Source organism: Delphinus delphis, chromosome 12, assembly GCF_949987515.2.
Source record: "Delphinus delphis chromosome 12, mDelDel1.2, whole genome shotgun sequence".
Classification (NCBI taxonomy): Eukaryota; Metazoa; Chordata; class Mammalia; order Artiodactyla; family Delphinidae; genus Delphinus; species Delphinus delphis.
This window is the reverse complement of record NC_082694.2, coordinates 8324782-8338356: the sequence shown is the minus strand read 5'-3', so window position 1 is coordinate 8338356 and position 13575 is coordinate 8324782. Positions and strand designations below refer to the sequence as shown.

General features: G+C 44.0%; 1 protein-coding gene across 1 annotated transcript in view; it reads right to left on the bottom strand.

Moving 5' to 3' along the window:
- AFF3 (ALF transcription elongation factor 3) overlaps positions 1-13575 on the bottom strand; it is a 604640-nt gene that overhangs the window by 114336 nt on the left and 476729 nt on the right. Inside the window, exon 11 of the mRNA XM_060027282.1 lies at positions 5313-5364. Coding sequence (XP_059883265.1) covers positions 5313-5364 — 52 coding nt within the window. The remainder of the gene's footprint in view (positions 1-5312; positions 5365-13575) is intronic.

The following is a 13575-nucleotide window of genomic DNA, read 5'->3' as shown; positions in this document are numbered from 1 at the left end:
TTAAAAGACAGAAATTGGCAAAGTGGATATGCTGTCTGTAAGAAACTCACTTCAAATATAGGTAGGTTGAAAGTAAAAGAATGGAAAAAGTTATATTATGCAAACATTAATCAAAAGAAACTAACAGTGGCTACATTGATATAGGATAAAGTAGACTTCAGGGCAAAGAAGATTACCAGAGTGGAACATACGTAATTATAAAAGGTCAATCCACCAAGAAGATGTAGCAATCCCAAATGTGTGTGCACAAAATAACAGCTGTAACATATGTGAAGCAAAAACTGAGAGAATGGAAAGGACAAATAGACAAATCCACAATTACAGCTGGAGACTTCAACACTCCTCTCCCAACAATCGATAGAGCAACTAGACAGAAAGTCAGCAAGGATATAGAATATCTCAACAACAACATCAACCAACAGGTTCTAACTGACATTTATAGAACACTCCACCCACCATCAGCAGAATACACATAAAACATATACCAACATAGATCATATCTTGGGCCATAAAAAATACTCAATGCATTTATAAAAACTGAAATCATACAGGATATGTACTAAGACCACAATGGAACCAAACCAGAAATCAATACAAGTAAGATCACAGGGAACCTGGAAACACTTGGGAATAAAACAACACGCTTCTAAAAGCATCAAAGAGGATGATGTCTCACTGAACTGACAATGAAAATACAACATACAAAAATTTGTGAGATGTGGCTACAGCAGTGATGAGAGTGAAATGTACAGCACTAAATGTTTGTATTATAAAAGAGGACTGGGCACATACCCTGAGAAAACCGTAATTCAAAAAGAGTCATGTACCACAATGTTCACTGAAGCTCTATTTACAATAGCCAGGACATGGAAGCAACCTAAGTGTCCATCGACAGATGAATGGATAAAGAAGATGTGGCACATATATACAATGGAATATTACTCAGCCATAAAAGGAAACGAAATTGAGTTATTTGTAGTGAGGTGGATGGACCTAGAGTCTGTCATACACAGTGAAGTAAGTCAGAAAGAGAAAAATAAATACTGTATGCTAACACATATATAGGGAATCTAAAAAAAAAAAAAAAGGTCACGAAGAACCTAGGGGCAGGATAGAAATAAAGACACAGACGTAGAGAATGGACTTGAGGACACGGGGAGGGGGAAGAGTAAGCTGGGACAAAGTGAGAGAGTGGCATGGACATATATACACTACCAAATGTAAAACAGATAGCTAGTGGGAAGCAGCTGCATAGCACAGGGAGATCAGCTCGGTGCTTTTTGACCACGTAAAGGGGTGGGATAGGGAAGGGAGGGAGGGAGACACAAGAGGGAAGAGATATGGGGATATATGTATATGTATAGCTGATTCACTTTGTTATACAGCAGAAACTAACACACCATTGTAAAGCAATTATACTCCAATAGCGATGTTAAAAAAAAAGAAATCAACATAAATCAATTTTCAAAAGTAAAAAAAAAAAATAAAAGAGGACAAATCTCAAATCAATAATCTAAGCTCCCTCAAGAAACTAGAAAAAAAAGAACAAAATGAACCCAAAGCAAGCAGGAGGAGGGGAACAATAAAGATAAGATATCAATGAAATTGAAAAAAGAAAAACTGACAGACTACCAATGAAACAAAAAGCTAGTTCTTTGAAAAGAGCAATAAAATTGATAAAGCTCTAGTAAGACTGACAAAGAAAAAAAGAAGATCTGTATCAAGAATGAAACGGGCTATCACTATAGATCCAGGCATCAAAAGGACAATGAAGGAACATAACTCTACACACATAAATATGACAACATAAATGACCTGATGGATTAATTACTTGAAGAGCATGTACCACCATAACCTACCCAATGTGAAATAATCCGAATAGTCCTTTAACAATTAAGGAAATAGAATTTGTAAGTTTCTAAAAGTCTCCAGGCCCACATGGTTTCCCTGGAAAATTCTGACAAACATTTAAAGAAGAATTAACATTAATGTTATACAATCTCTTCAAGAAAGAGAAGAGCAAGGAACACTTCGCAATTCATATGATAAGCCAGCACTGCCCTAATGTCAAAACCAGACAAAGGCAATACAAAAAAAGAAACCTTCGGAACAATATTCCTCATGAATATAAAAAGACGAGCATGTGAGGAAAATGTAGAGTAATGGGAATTCTCTTATACTGCTGGTGGGAGTGTCAGAAGGTACAACCATTCTGGGAAAATGGTTTGGGATAGTCTACTCAAATGGAACATCCTATAGCACTTCTACTCTTGGGGACAGACCAATAGGAATGTTCCCACACACCCCCCAAAGACCTGTACAAGAATGTTAGTAACAGCACTATTCCAATAGCCCTAAACGCCCTCGTGTACGTCAGCAGTAGGACAGGTAAGCAAATGACAGTATATGCACATAATGGAATGGGGTCCAGCAATGGAAATGAAAAAACTTCACTTCATGCAATATCATGCATGAGTCTCACAAACAAAATGCTGAGCGACAGAAGCCAGACACAGCAGCGTGCACTCACGATCCTACTGATGTAATTGTGCTTCAGAGACAAGCGCAATTACCCTACGGTGTTAGAAGTCAGGAGAGTGGTTATTCTTTTGGAGGCTGCTGCCCCGAAGGGGATGTGGGAGACCCAAGAGGCCGGTCATGTCTGTGTCTTGATCTGGGTGCTGGCTACACGGGTGAGTGTGGTTTATGAATATTCATCAAGTTGTATTCTTAGGTAACGTGTAACTTTCCTCTATGCCTGGTGTATTCCATTGTAAGTTGACTAAAAAAGAAGAAAAAAGCCTACTGGATCTGGTGACATGAAGATTGTGGGTGAGCACAAGTTGTGAGGAAGTGGCAGGCTGCAGGGATCTAAGGTTGATTCCAATTTTACAAATGGCGGCACCAGAGCACCGAGCAGTTCAGTGACTGGGTCTAAGGCTGCAGAGCCACTGGGTAGCAGAGCAGGGACTTGAACCCAGGGAGCTGCTGAGCTGGTGCTCACTCACTAAACTAGCCTGTCTCTTATTTTGAGAGCACAGAGGCAATGATAAAGGAACATCAAGACGGGAATATGCAAATGCATGAGTGTAGGAGGCTACTTTAGGAAGAGCAAACAGCTATAGCAACTCGATGCTCTTGTGGATGTTCCTTTATCACAGTGGCTACACAGGCTGGTGACCGACAGTCACAAAGACAACCAGGTGTCATGTTAGAAAAGGACAAGGATTTTAGTACACTATATTTATCGAGGCAGGGAAACATACAGTACATTTTTGAAAGATTCTGGGTTAAGAGACGGACTCTGATTATATCTGAAAAAATAATTTACGTTAGATGCTTAATTATCTCTCAATGCCAGAGAAATGCAGAGCGTGTATGTGTGCCGTGTGTATGCACAGGCTCCGCTCTTTTGGGGTGCAATCACATTTCGGTCTTGAAGAGAAAAAAAATTCTATGTCATCAGTGTTTTTTAAAAGCATGGGATTTACGATTTTGTGATTAGGTCAGGGTATATATAGGATATATAAAGGATAACTTAATATAATCAGTGTTAGAGCAATCACTAAACTGCCACATACGAAACCACTGTCCGGAGTCTTAATTACAAGGGAGGATTAGGGTATGAAAGTCATTCATTCTGTCAGCTGCTTTCATTGTAAAAGACAGGAAGGTGTACATACGTACGGACCGAAAGCAAGAAGGATGTGACTGGTAGGTTCACAGTACAATATTTTCCACAGCTACAGACTGAAGCAAAATGAGTAAACGAAAGGTTCTCACTGCCTTAGAGAACGTTTCTAGTTCATCCTTGATAACTAATTTTTTAAAATTGTGTTTTCAGTGGAAACATTTCCTGGAGATAATTCAGGAAATTCTTTCCAAATTAAGAAGGTCTCGCTGAATGAAACAGTCTGTAAATCCCTTTTCCAGTATCAAGTATACACACTCTACATGTTTGCTGTGACTTAATCCACAGCAAACATAGGTCCAATCCTATCTGGACCTCCACTGGGAAAAACAACACAAGAGATGAAGTCATTTGCTTGTAGACACAAAGACGAGGAACCAACATGAGGGGTGAAATCGTTCCCCAGATCTGCCAAGATTGCTGGGTTGTGGCTGTCTGACGGGCCTGCTGCTTGCACCTAGAAACAGATCAATAAATCTCTAAAAAAGCCTGAGTGGCCCTCCTTGCTCAAACTTTCTTCACTTGGGCTTTTCTCAGCTGGCCAATCTAGTTTCAAACTGCACTGGGTTCTATCTCATACCCAGTCCCTTCTTTGATGCCTCACCTTCTCTTACAAGGCGAGCAAGCTTTTCTGTGATCTCACAGTCATATCTGGCTCAGATGCTCTTCCCGGAAATTTCCTTTGATCTCACCTCTGCACACTCTCTCAGTACATTACGTGCATTTGCATGTCTAGACAGCTGCAACACCTGCACAGCATTCCATGACACCTCTGTATAAAATTCACCATTCCAAGATGACCTGAACAGTACACGTGTCTTGTATCACGTGTAAAAATGACAGAAAACCTCTCTGAATTGTCTTCATACCTATCACGTTTATCCCACCTTGACACGATACAAAACAGGTGATGAGAAAAAGGAAACAGAAGTGGAGGAAAATCTGTCTTTTCATGCTTTCAAACTTGCTTTAAAATACAAACATTTCCTGAAATGCAGAAGTGAGAGTGATGAATGTTAATTGGGTATTTTATCACCTTAACTGACTGATCAGAAGAGTATTTATAAACCCCTGACTGATGTCTCGAGCTGATAAATCAACACCAGGGGAGAACATTTCAAGCACATTTATCACTTAAGACAAACAGGCTATTCTGAGCGCGATTATTTTTTATTCATCGTTTTAGCTCACCTCTACCTTTGCTTCCGCTCAATGTTAATGATATCTGTATAAGACTTCTCAATATTTAATGCTAAAGCATGCCTGTTGCATGCTGATGAGGTGAAGCTCACACATTTGATCTCCAGAAAGCCAGTAACCTTTCCGAAAGAGAAGCTCTATCTCACATTGAAGCCTGATCCCAGGCGGCTCCCTTATAAACAGCTGCTGTTGGCTTCGATGCCATGAAGATCACAGAATTACAGTTTTACGGGAAATTAAAGCCAAGATATTTGAACAGACTGGCCCAATGGCACAGAATCTCATAATCAGCAGAGGATACCCAGCGTCCTAGAGCATCACAATTGAGCATTTGTATGACTCAGTTAATACCCAGGACAGTCTACCAGATTGGCATCATCATATCACATTCAGAGAACGGCAACATCAAGGAAAATCTTACCTGTTCATTCTCCTCTTCATCGCTACTCAGCTTAAGGTCATCTTCTAGCATTCTGAAAGAGGGAACAAAGAGGTACAGATACTTAGAAAATTCAAGAGAATTTAGCACCAAAATACCTGTATTAGAGCAATGTTTCAGTAATGAGTGTATTAGATTTACTAATTAAAAAAAAAATGTTTCCTATTGAGCCCTTTTCCTCTGATGCACTTAGGAAATTACAAACTGCCACATCATGAAAATAAACCCTCACAACAGCCAAAGGACGTGATGACCTGCTTCAGGATTATGAGGTTTTTGGGCTTCCCTGGTAGCGCAGTGGTTGAGAGTCCGCCTGCCGATGCAGGGGACACGGGTTCGTGCCCTGGTCCGGGAAGATCCCACATGCCACGGAGCGGCTGGGCCCGTGAGCCATGGCCGCTGAGCCTGCGTGTCCGGAGCCTGTGCTCCGCAACGGGAGAGGCCACAACAGTGAGAGGCCCGCGTACCGCAAAAAAAAAAAAAAAAGAATATGAGGTTTTAAACGAACAGAGTCAAATAGGTGCTTTTCCTTGTGAAGTTGTAATTCCACAATTATTTGTCCAGTGTTTTCCATGTGGCGGGTGCTGAGCTACATCTCCATCACCATTCGTGGGAAGCAGAAGGAGAGAGCGGGCAGAACCCTGCCGAGAGCTAGAAAACCACAAACTCAAGTTCTCAGAGCAGCTGCTGGGTCTTCCCCCATCAAAGATCTGGAAAAGACAGCTGCCTGAACATCCTACCGGATGAGGAAAACCAAATAGGAGGAAACTTTCTGGAAAGACTCTGGGGAGGAACTCCCCAGAGCCCCCTGGGTCCCTCAGCTGCGTCATGACAACCGCAGTGGGGAAGCTTACTTTTGGGTCCGTAAGAGTTAAAAGTTTAAAAAAAAAAAAAAAAGAATTTGAGAAAGAATATATGGGTATGTATAACTGAATCACTTTGCTGTACACCTGAAACTAACACAACACTGTAAATCAACTATACTCCAATATGAAATTAAAAGAAGAGGATATATTAAAAAAATTAAATTAAAAAAAGAAAAAATTTCAAACATTATTTCTGACGATGATGAAACTGTATTCTTATCAGCATTGCTGATTTATTTCTTTGTAGAATAATCGTTTTCAGATGAACTCATTTCATAAGAAGTCTCACTCAGAAGTGTGTTCTACACACAGATGAATGCAGAGCTCTTCTGTCCGGAGTGAGGGGAAGAGTCCGTCTTTGGATGGACCCTGGGGCTCCAGGGATCAGTCCGGAAGCCACTGAGTCCCTGTGCTCGAAGGCCTCGCTCTCCTCTCTGAAATCACCTTCAAAGTCCAAAGACTGACCCCTAAAATGTGGTGTTTCCTATAAAAGCCAATTATAGGCCTATTGTAGATACATTCCTCTGAATATTTTTATAAGTAATTTCAGTGACTTTTGGGGTGAGCTTGGGGTAAAGACCTGCCAGGGCAGGGCGTGGGCCCACTTCTGCCTCTCACGGCTGTGTGTTTGGGGCAAATCAATAAACGGCCCCGCCCCCAGCCCCATTTCCATCTTTGTAAAATGAAGGGCTGTGCTGGACATCTCCAAGGTCCAGTCCTCCTTTAGCGTCCAAGTCTGCAAAATAAATGTGCGCCCTATTTCCTAAAGTAAAACAACTCCTGTATTTGCTCTGAAGAGCACAGTTATGAAATTTTAAAGCAATTCTTGGTATTAAGAATTTAAGCCATAACCATTAGGACACCAAATCCCCCCTGGCTACAGCTATTCTACTAGTAGCAAGTGGTATCCTTCTTTTATTATTCAAACCAGAAGCAAACAAGCCAAACACTGGCAAGGACTGCACAGCTGCACCTCAACCGCCCTTTACGTCTGTGTGGCACGTCACTCATTTCCCTTGACCTCACAAACTTGAACCTGGGCTTCGAAGAGAAGAGATGCTGGTGATTTACTATATTAGAGTGCTTCGGGGGGAGAATCTAGGAGAGGATGGTGTTTCCTTTGTCCTGGGACACTACTGACCAGCATGGTGACGGCACAGAGTACAGTACCAGTTGGTTGGCTGGGGTGGGCAGCTACCCCAAGACGATTTTTTTTGTTTTTTGTTTTGGCTGCGTTGGGTCTTCGTTGCTGTGCATGGGCTTTCTCTAGTTGTGGCGAGCAGGGGCTACTCTTCGTTGCGGTGCACGGGCTTCTCATTGTGGTGGCTTCTCTTGTTGCGGAGCACGGGCTCTAAGTGCACGGGCTTCAGTAGCTGTGGCACGTGGGCTCAGTAGTTGTGGCTCGTGGGCTTAGCTGCTCCGCGGCATGTGGGATCTCCCCGGACCAGGGCTCGAACCCGTGTCCTCTGCATTGGCAGGCGGATTCTTAACCACTGTGCCACCAGGGAAGTCCCCCCAAGATGACTTTCCTACCCAAAGGCACAAATACGTTTCTGATGAAAAGGACCAGAGAAGTCAGGACAGTTTCTTACCCTCCACTCCTCACTCCCTCTTTTGGGGTCAGCTGCCAACTGCGATTCGGTTTACTCTCAAGGACTGCCCTGTAAACACTGGGTGTTCAAAGTGTGGGTGGTTCTGTCGGGGGATGGGAAGGGGGAGGGAAGGACACACAATCGTTGTTAATGACCCCCGTTAGATGGAAGTCACGTCAAGGGTGACTGAGGAGTTTCATCTGCGTATGGGCGACGGTGTGGACAGATTTGAAGGCCATGGCCAACCACAGCAAGATGCCCCTAAATGCCCCAAAGCAAGGGATCTTAGCTTGGCCGCACACCCGTCCTGTGACTCGGTTACCACGTGAAGCTGGCAGAGTAAAAGCCGTGTGTGGGGTTCCTTTTAAGGTAGGGAGTAGAACTTGTTTTGTTTATTCTAGGTGCACGCTCAATGTGTCAACACATGAACATGTGTCTGGTTGAATCTCAGGCTGCCTTTCACACCCCTGATCCTGGGAGAGTCACACCTCTGGGCCATGGTTTTGTCATTTCTAGAGTGAGACTCAGCTCCCTTGTCATCCTTTCCAGAAGAAAAGCAGTCAGAGATCCACCTCACTTTGGGAATAGAAATTATCACTGAATTTACCTCTCTTATGTTAAAAAAAAAAAAAAGATTAATTGTGTTTCTGGTCTGAGATCCAAAAACAAAGGATCAAATGTAAAAACATTCTGTATTCAACAGAGGCCTGGAGAGAAGTTAGACGCCAATAAGCTTCAGAATGTCTTGGAAAAATGGGAACACCGAGTCCGACAGCTCATTCACATTGCACAGTAATCCTGTGAGCCTGCTGCTACCAGCACGAGGGACCGCATTCCTGGAACAGACGGTCACCACTGCCCGGCGCCCCAGACCCCAACAGGCGTGCGCTGAGATGACTCAGTCTCAAGGCCACCCAAGAACACGCCCGGCCCTTCTGCATCATTCTGGTCACAGTGGAGTCCCTGGGACTCAACTTCCAAAGCACAGTGCTGGTCCCTTTTAATGCTGGGAAAACCAGAGTGGCTTCTTGAGAGCCTGAGGAGGAGCTGAGGAAGATGTGAAGCTAGAGAAGAATACGGGAGAGCTGGGGCCACTTAGAAGCCTGAGAGCTGTCCTCGTTTGGTGAAGGCTGTGTCTGCCTCCATTGAAACACACAAATGGCACCATCGGAGCAGTCTGCCCCCAAATCTGATCCCACCTGCTTGACAACATGTTTATCATCTGTCTGTTTTCAAAAGGAATTACACTGGCGTGAGTAAATTAAACAAGAATAATAATAACAAAAGTTTTAAACCAAGAGTGAAAGAAAATGCAAAGTAAGTGTTGGTTAGGACACAGGGCAGAGACGGAGGATACCTGACTCTGTTTTTGATGCTCTGAAGCGCTGAGGATGGAGACTGGGAAGGGTCATCAGCACATAAGTGCAGGGCCCGTGCTCCAGCATCACATTGACTCGCAGGGCACCCTGACGCACCTCTGCATCCCTACACCCCCCTCATCTGAGCACCACCAGGCCTTCCTCCCGATGGTGACGCCCACCCACCCACAGCCACGCTCCTTCCATGTCCCTTGGCGCCCACCCCCCCTTCGTGTCCCCGCAGCACCCTCCTAGGTGTCCCAGCTCCTGTCCAACCTGATCTCATTCAACCATACCTCGAGGTGGGTGCTGCCGGGGCAGCAGACCTCGGGGGTCTGAGCACAGACTCTGGAGTCAGACTGCCTAGGAGGAATCCTGGCTCTGCCACTCAGCTTGCTATTAGCACAGAACCTTGTGCGGAACCAACATTCAACACATGTTCATTCTTCATTAGTGTTCCTCTTTTACCTCTGAGGGCCATGCCTTGGAGCGTTTAAGAAACTTGCATGCGTAAACAGTTTGGGACAGAAGATGTTTCTGTAACAATGCCTTAAAACTAAGCCATTTGCTCTGTTTTCAGGCCATCTTGAGAAGAAAAGATGACGTTTTCTAGAGGTTGCGGAGGGGGATCTATTTTAGGATATAACTGCTGCCATGGTTGATTGATCTGATGTGAGTTCATGCCTGCAGAGGACAGAAAACATGGCCACCAGCCTGAGTGCACAGGGGACATATCCTGGGAGCCTGTGGTCGGTCACACAGCCTGGAGTACCCACAGCCTGATGACAACAGCTGAAATAAAATAGATAATAAAATCAAACTCTGCGAATGAAGGCCAGAGAGCAGAGGTGCAGCCAGAGGTACAGAGAAACCTGGACTTCGTGCCCTGAGCACCTGCGCAGCTGTCACACTGTGTCCAGAGCACTTCCGGTCAGTGCCTGGTGGTAAGTTCACAGTGGAGTCTGACCAGACAGCTGACTTCACAGTGGGGCCCTGACAGGACCGAGGCAGGATTTTTTTTTTAAACATGCAATTAGGTGATTCAGATTCTATCCATTTTTCACTGGTGAACTGTGTAGACAACAGTTTCTTAAAATTATTGTCCCAGGAAAATTACAACACGCCCCCTGAACACCTGGTACAAAGGGTCAAAAGGTTTGAGCCACGGGCTGAAGGCTCTTATGCTTTCATGCAGGGACAGAGGGTCCCATTGGAACTGTGTAGAGGAAAGGGTGTGTGGAGGTTTGCCTCTGAGCTCAGATCGGGGAACCCAGTACAAACATTTCCATCTGTGGTTTGCCAAGGACCACCTCAGGTGAACCTCTCTGCTTCTGGAAGTGAAGGATGAAGAAAACACTGCCTCACCACCAACAGTAGAATTGGCATTCAAACACCCAATCACCTACACATTCAATTTTCTACTGCGTTCTTTCAGTGGTGGGCACCTATCTTTGGAAAGCATACTGTCTCCCAGGGCTGGTTCTTCTCACACATTACATTCAAATCAGCATTGCCATTTTAGCCATTTTTAAGTGCCTTAAAATTCTGAAGGTCTGGCATAATGAACTCTCACAGAACCCAGTCACCTCATCTGAAGGTAAGGCCCTCAGAAAAGGGAGGGATTCAATACAACCCTTCCAACTTTACTATCTGATGATGGTAGCTTCCCTGTGTGTACTATTTTTTAATTGAGCAGTAGACAACTTTACGTTGTAGCTAGTGCTTTTATATACATATATATTTTAAAAATAAATTTATTTATTTATTTTTGGCTGTCTTGCATCTTTGTTGCTGCACACAGGCTCTCTCTAGTTGTGCCGAGCAGGGGTAACTCTTCACCGTGATGCGTGGGCTTCTCACTGCAGCGGTTTCTCTTGTTGCAGAGCACGGGCTCTCAGCACGCGGGTTTCAGTAGTTGTGGCACGCGGGCTCAGTAGCTGTGGCATGTGGGCTCTAGAGCGCAGGCTCAGTAGTTGTGGCACACGGGCTTAGTTACACTGCAGCATATGGGATCTTCCTGGACCGGGGCTCGAAGCCATGTCCCCTGCACTGGCAGGCAGATTCGTAACCACTGTACCACCAGGGAAGTCCCTGGTGCTTATATTTTTGAGGTCCACAATTTCTCAGGAAGCAGAAATAGTAGCCTACCCATAACAGATGGCCAACTGCTTCTAGGGTTCATCTGTATCTTACACAGGTATTGCAAACGGGCACATTAACTACCTTCAAATGTAACGGCAGTCATTTCACAGAGCAGCAGTTTTTAATTAATAGGGTTTCCCTGGAATTACTTGTCATTTGGGGTCCTTATCAGATCTGAATCCTTTAGTCCTTTAAAGTTCATTTCATTTTGCTATGTCTTAATGGCTTCTTGAAAATCTGACTTTTATATGGGCTGTTTGGTTTGCAGATTTGTTTCTATAGCCGGTGCTTCTATGATCTCCACCTATTTGAGATTTAAAGCCAAAGGCAAATGTTTATGAATCCCCATTAAACATATTCATATATGCAAAATGGATAAAGAAGATGTGGCACATACATACAATGGAATACTACTCAGCCATAAAAAGAAATGAAATTGAGTTATTTGTATGGAAATGGATGGACCTAGAGTCTGTCATACAGAGTGAAGTAAGTCAGGAAGAGAAAAACAAATACCGTATGCTAACACATATATATGGAATCTAAAAAAAAAAAAAAAAAGGTTCTGAAGAACCTAGGCGCAGGACAGGAATAAAGATGCAGACATAGAGAATGGACTTAAGGACACGGGGAAGGGGAAGGGTAAGCTGGGACAAAGTGAGAGTGGTATCGACGTGTATACACTACCAAATGTAAAACAGATAGCTCGTGGGAAGCAGCTGCATAGCACAGGGAAATCAGCTCGGTGCTTTGTGACCACCTAGAGGGGTGGGATAGGGAGGGTGGGAGGGAGACTCAAGAGGGAGGGGATATGGGGATATAAGTATACGTATAGCTGATTCACTTTGTTATACAGCAGAAACTAACACAACAATGTAAAGCAATTATACTCCAATAAAGATGTTAAAAAAAAAGACATTTTCTATAGTGCATCTCATTGAAACCTCAATGATTAAATGATAGTACTACTAAAAAAAAACCCCATATTCATATACGCAAATATCTATTCTAACAATTAGCCGTGCATGATAAACCTGTTATGCAGGTCCACCTCTCTGAAGGAATCCAAGCCATCCTCTCCACTGCTTGGAACACAGGAGGAGAAGTTATAAAACTCATTTCATTGTTTTTGAAGTCCACTGCTCTGTCAGGGTCAGCACTACCATCTGCCTGGGCTTATTTTCAAAAACACTTGACCACCTTCCTCTCCACATTCGTTCAGAAGAATTTAACTTGCGCCATTCCCCAGGTAACTGGGAACCAGGATGGCCTGGACAGGCTCAGCCTGGGGCTGGTGATGTAGTGCATCCAAGGCACAAAGGAAGGAACTTAGTCTGGAAGCCAACGTAGAAATCAGGAACGAGACAAAGGGTGGTCTAGATGACCTGAGAGCTTCCAGCTCTGATGCTTTCCTACCTGGGTTTCCTACCTACATCTTTTGAGGCAATGTGGAGCATAGGGAGATGGTTTCTGTTCACACACATCTTCTTCCTGGACCCCCTCTTCCTAGGATTGGTTCTAGCTGTCAATGAAATCACAAATGATCTTCTGATTCTGCCATGTTCACCCTGGGGCGAAGGTGTCCTGTACCTCTTCTGTTTAAGAACAATAGGTTCCAATGGTCCTTTTCTTCCACTTATACGATGAGTCCACCTGCGACCTTGACACAGGTCTGTTTTCCCTGGGGGACAGCATCTCATTTCTTGCTACTTCAGACCCTCGCAAAAGCCAACCTCATTCAGGAGACCTGTCAAACCCTGGTGACATACAGGATGAACGTGTGTCTTCAAAATCTCAGTCAAGCAACCGCCTTTCCAAATAGTCCCATATCTAGTATATTAATATAGAATAAATGGAAATCAAAGGAAAGTAAAAGTCAACACTAATAAAAGGACACAGTCTGTGGTACTAGAGTGTGGAGTGGTGGAATGAGGCTGGCCAGCATTGAGTCTGAGTTCTGTCCGTAACCAGCTCTGTAAACTTGGGCAAAGTGTGCACTCACTCTGGATATCATTTCCACATCTCTAAAACGAAGCTGGGATAAAAGGACCTCTACAGCCCCTTGTGGCTCTGAATTCTGACTCTCTGCCTTTACCAATGCGTGGAAAGTCCAGTTAGATTGTTGGAGGTTTAGAGGGTTCCCTGGATCTGAGCTGATACGACTCATAAAAGTAAAACTGACAGGTTGGAATCTGAGTCAGGATCCACACTGGAGTCAGGAGCCTGGGGTGAAGTCCGGTTACTTCTTTGAGCACTTACTTCCTCGTATGTCAGGTAAGACATTTCC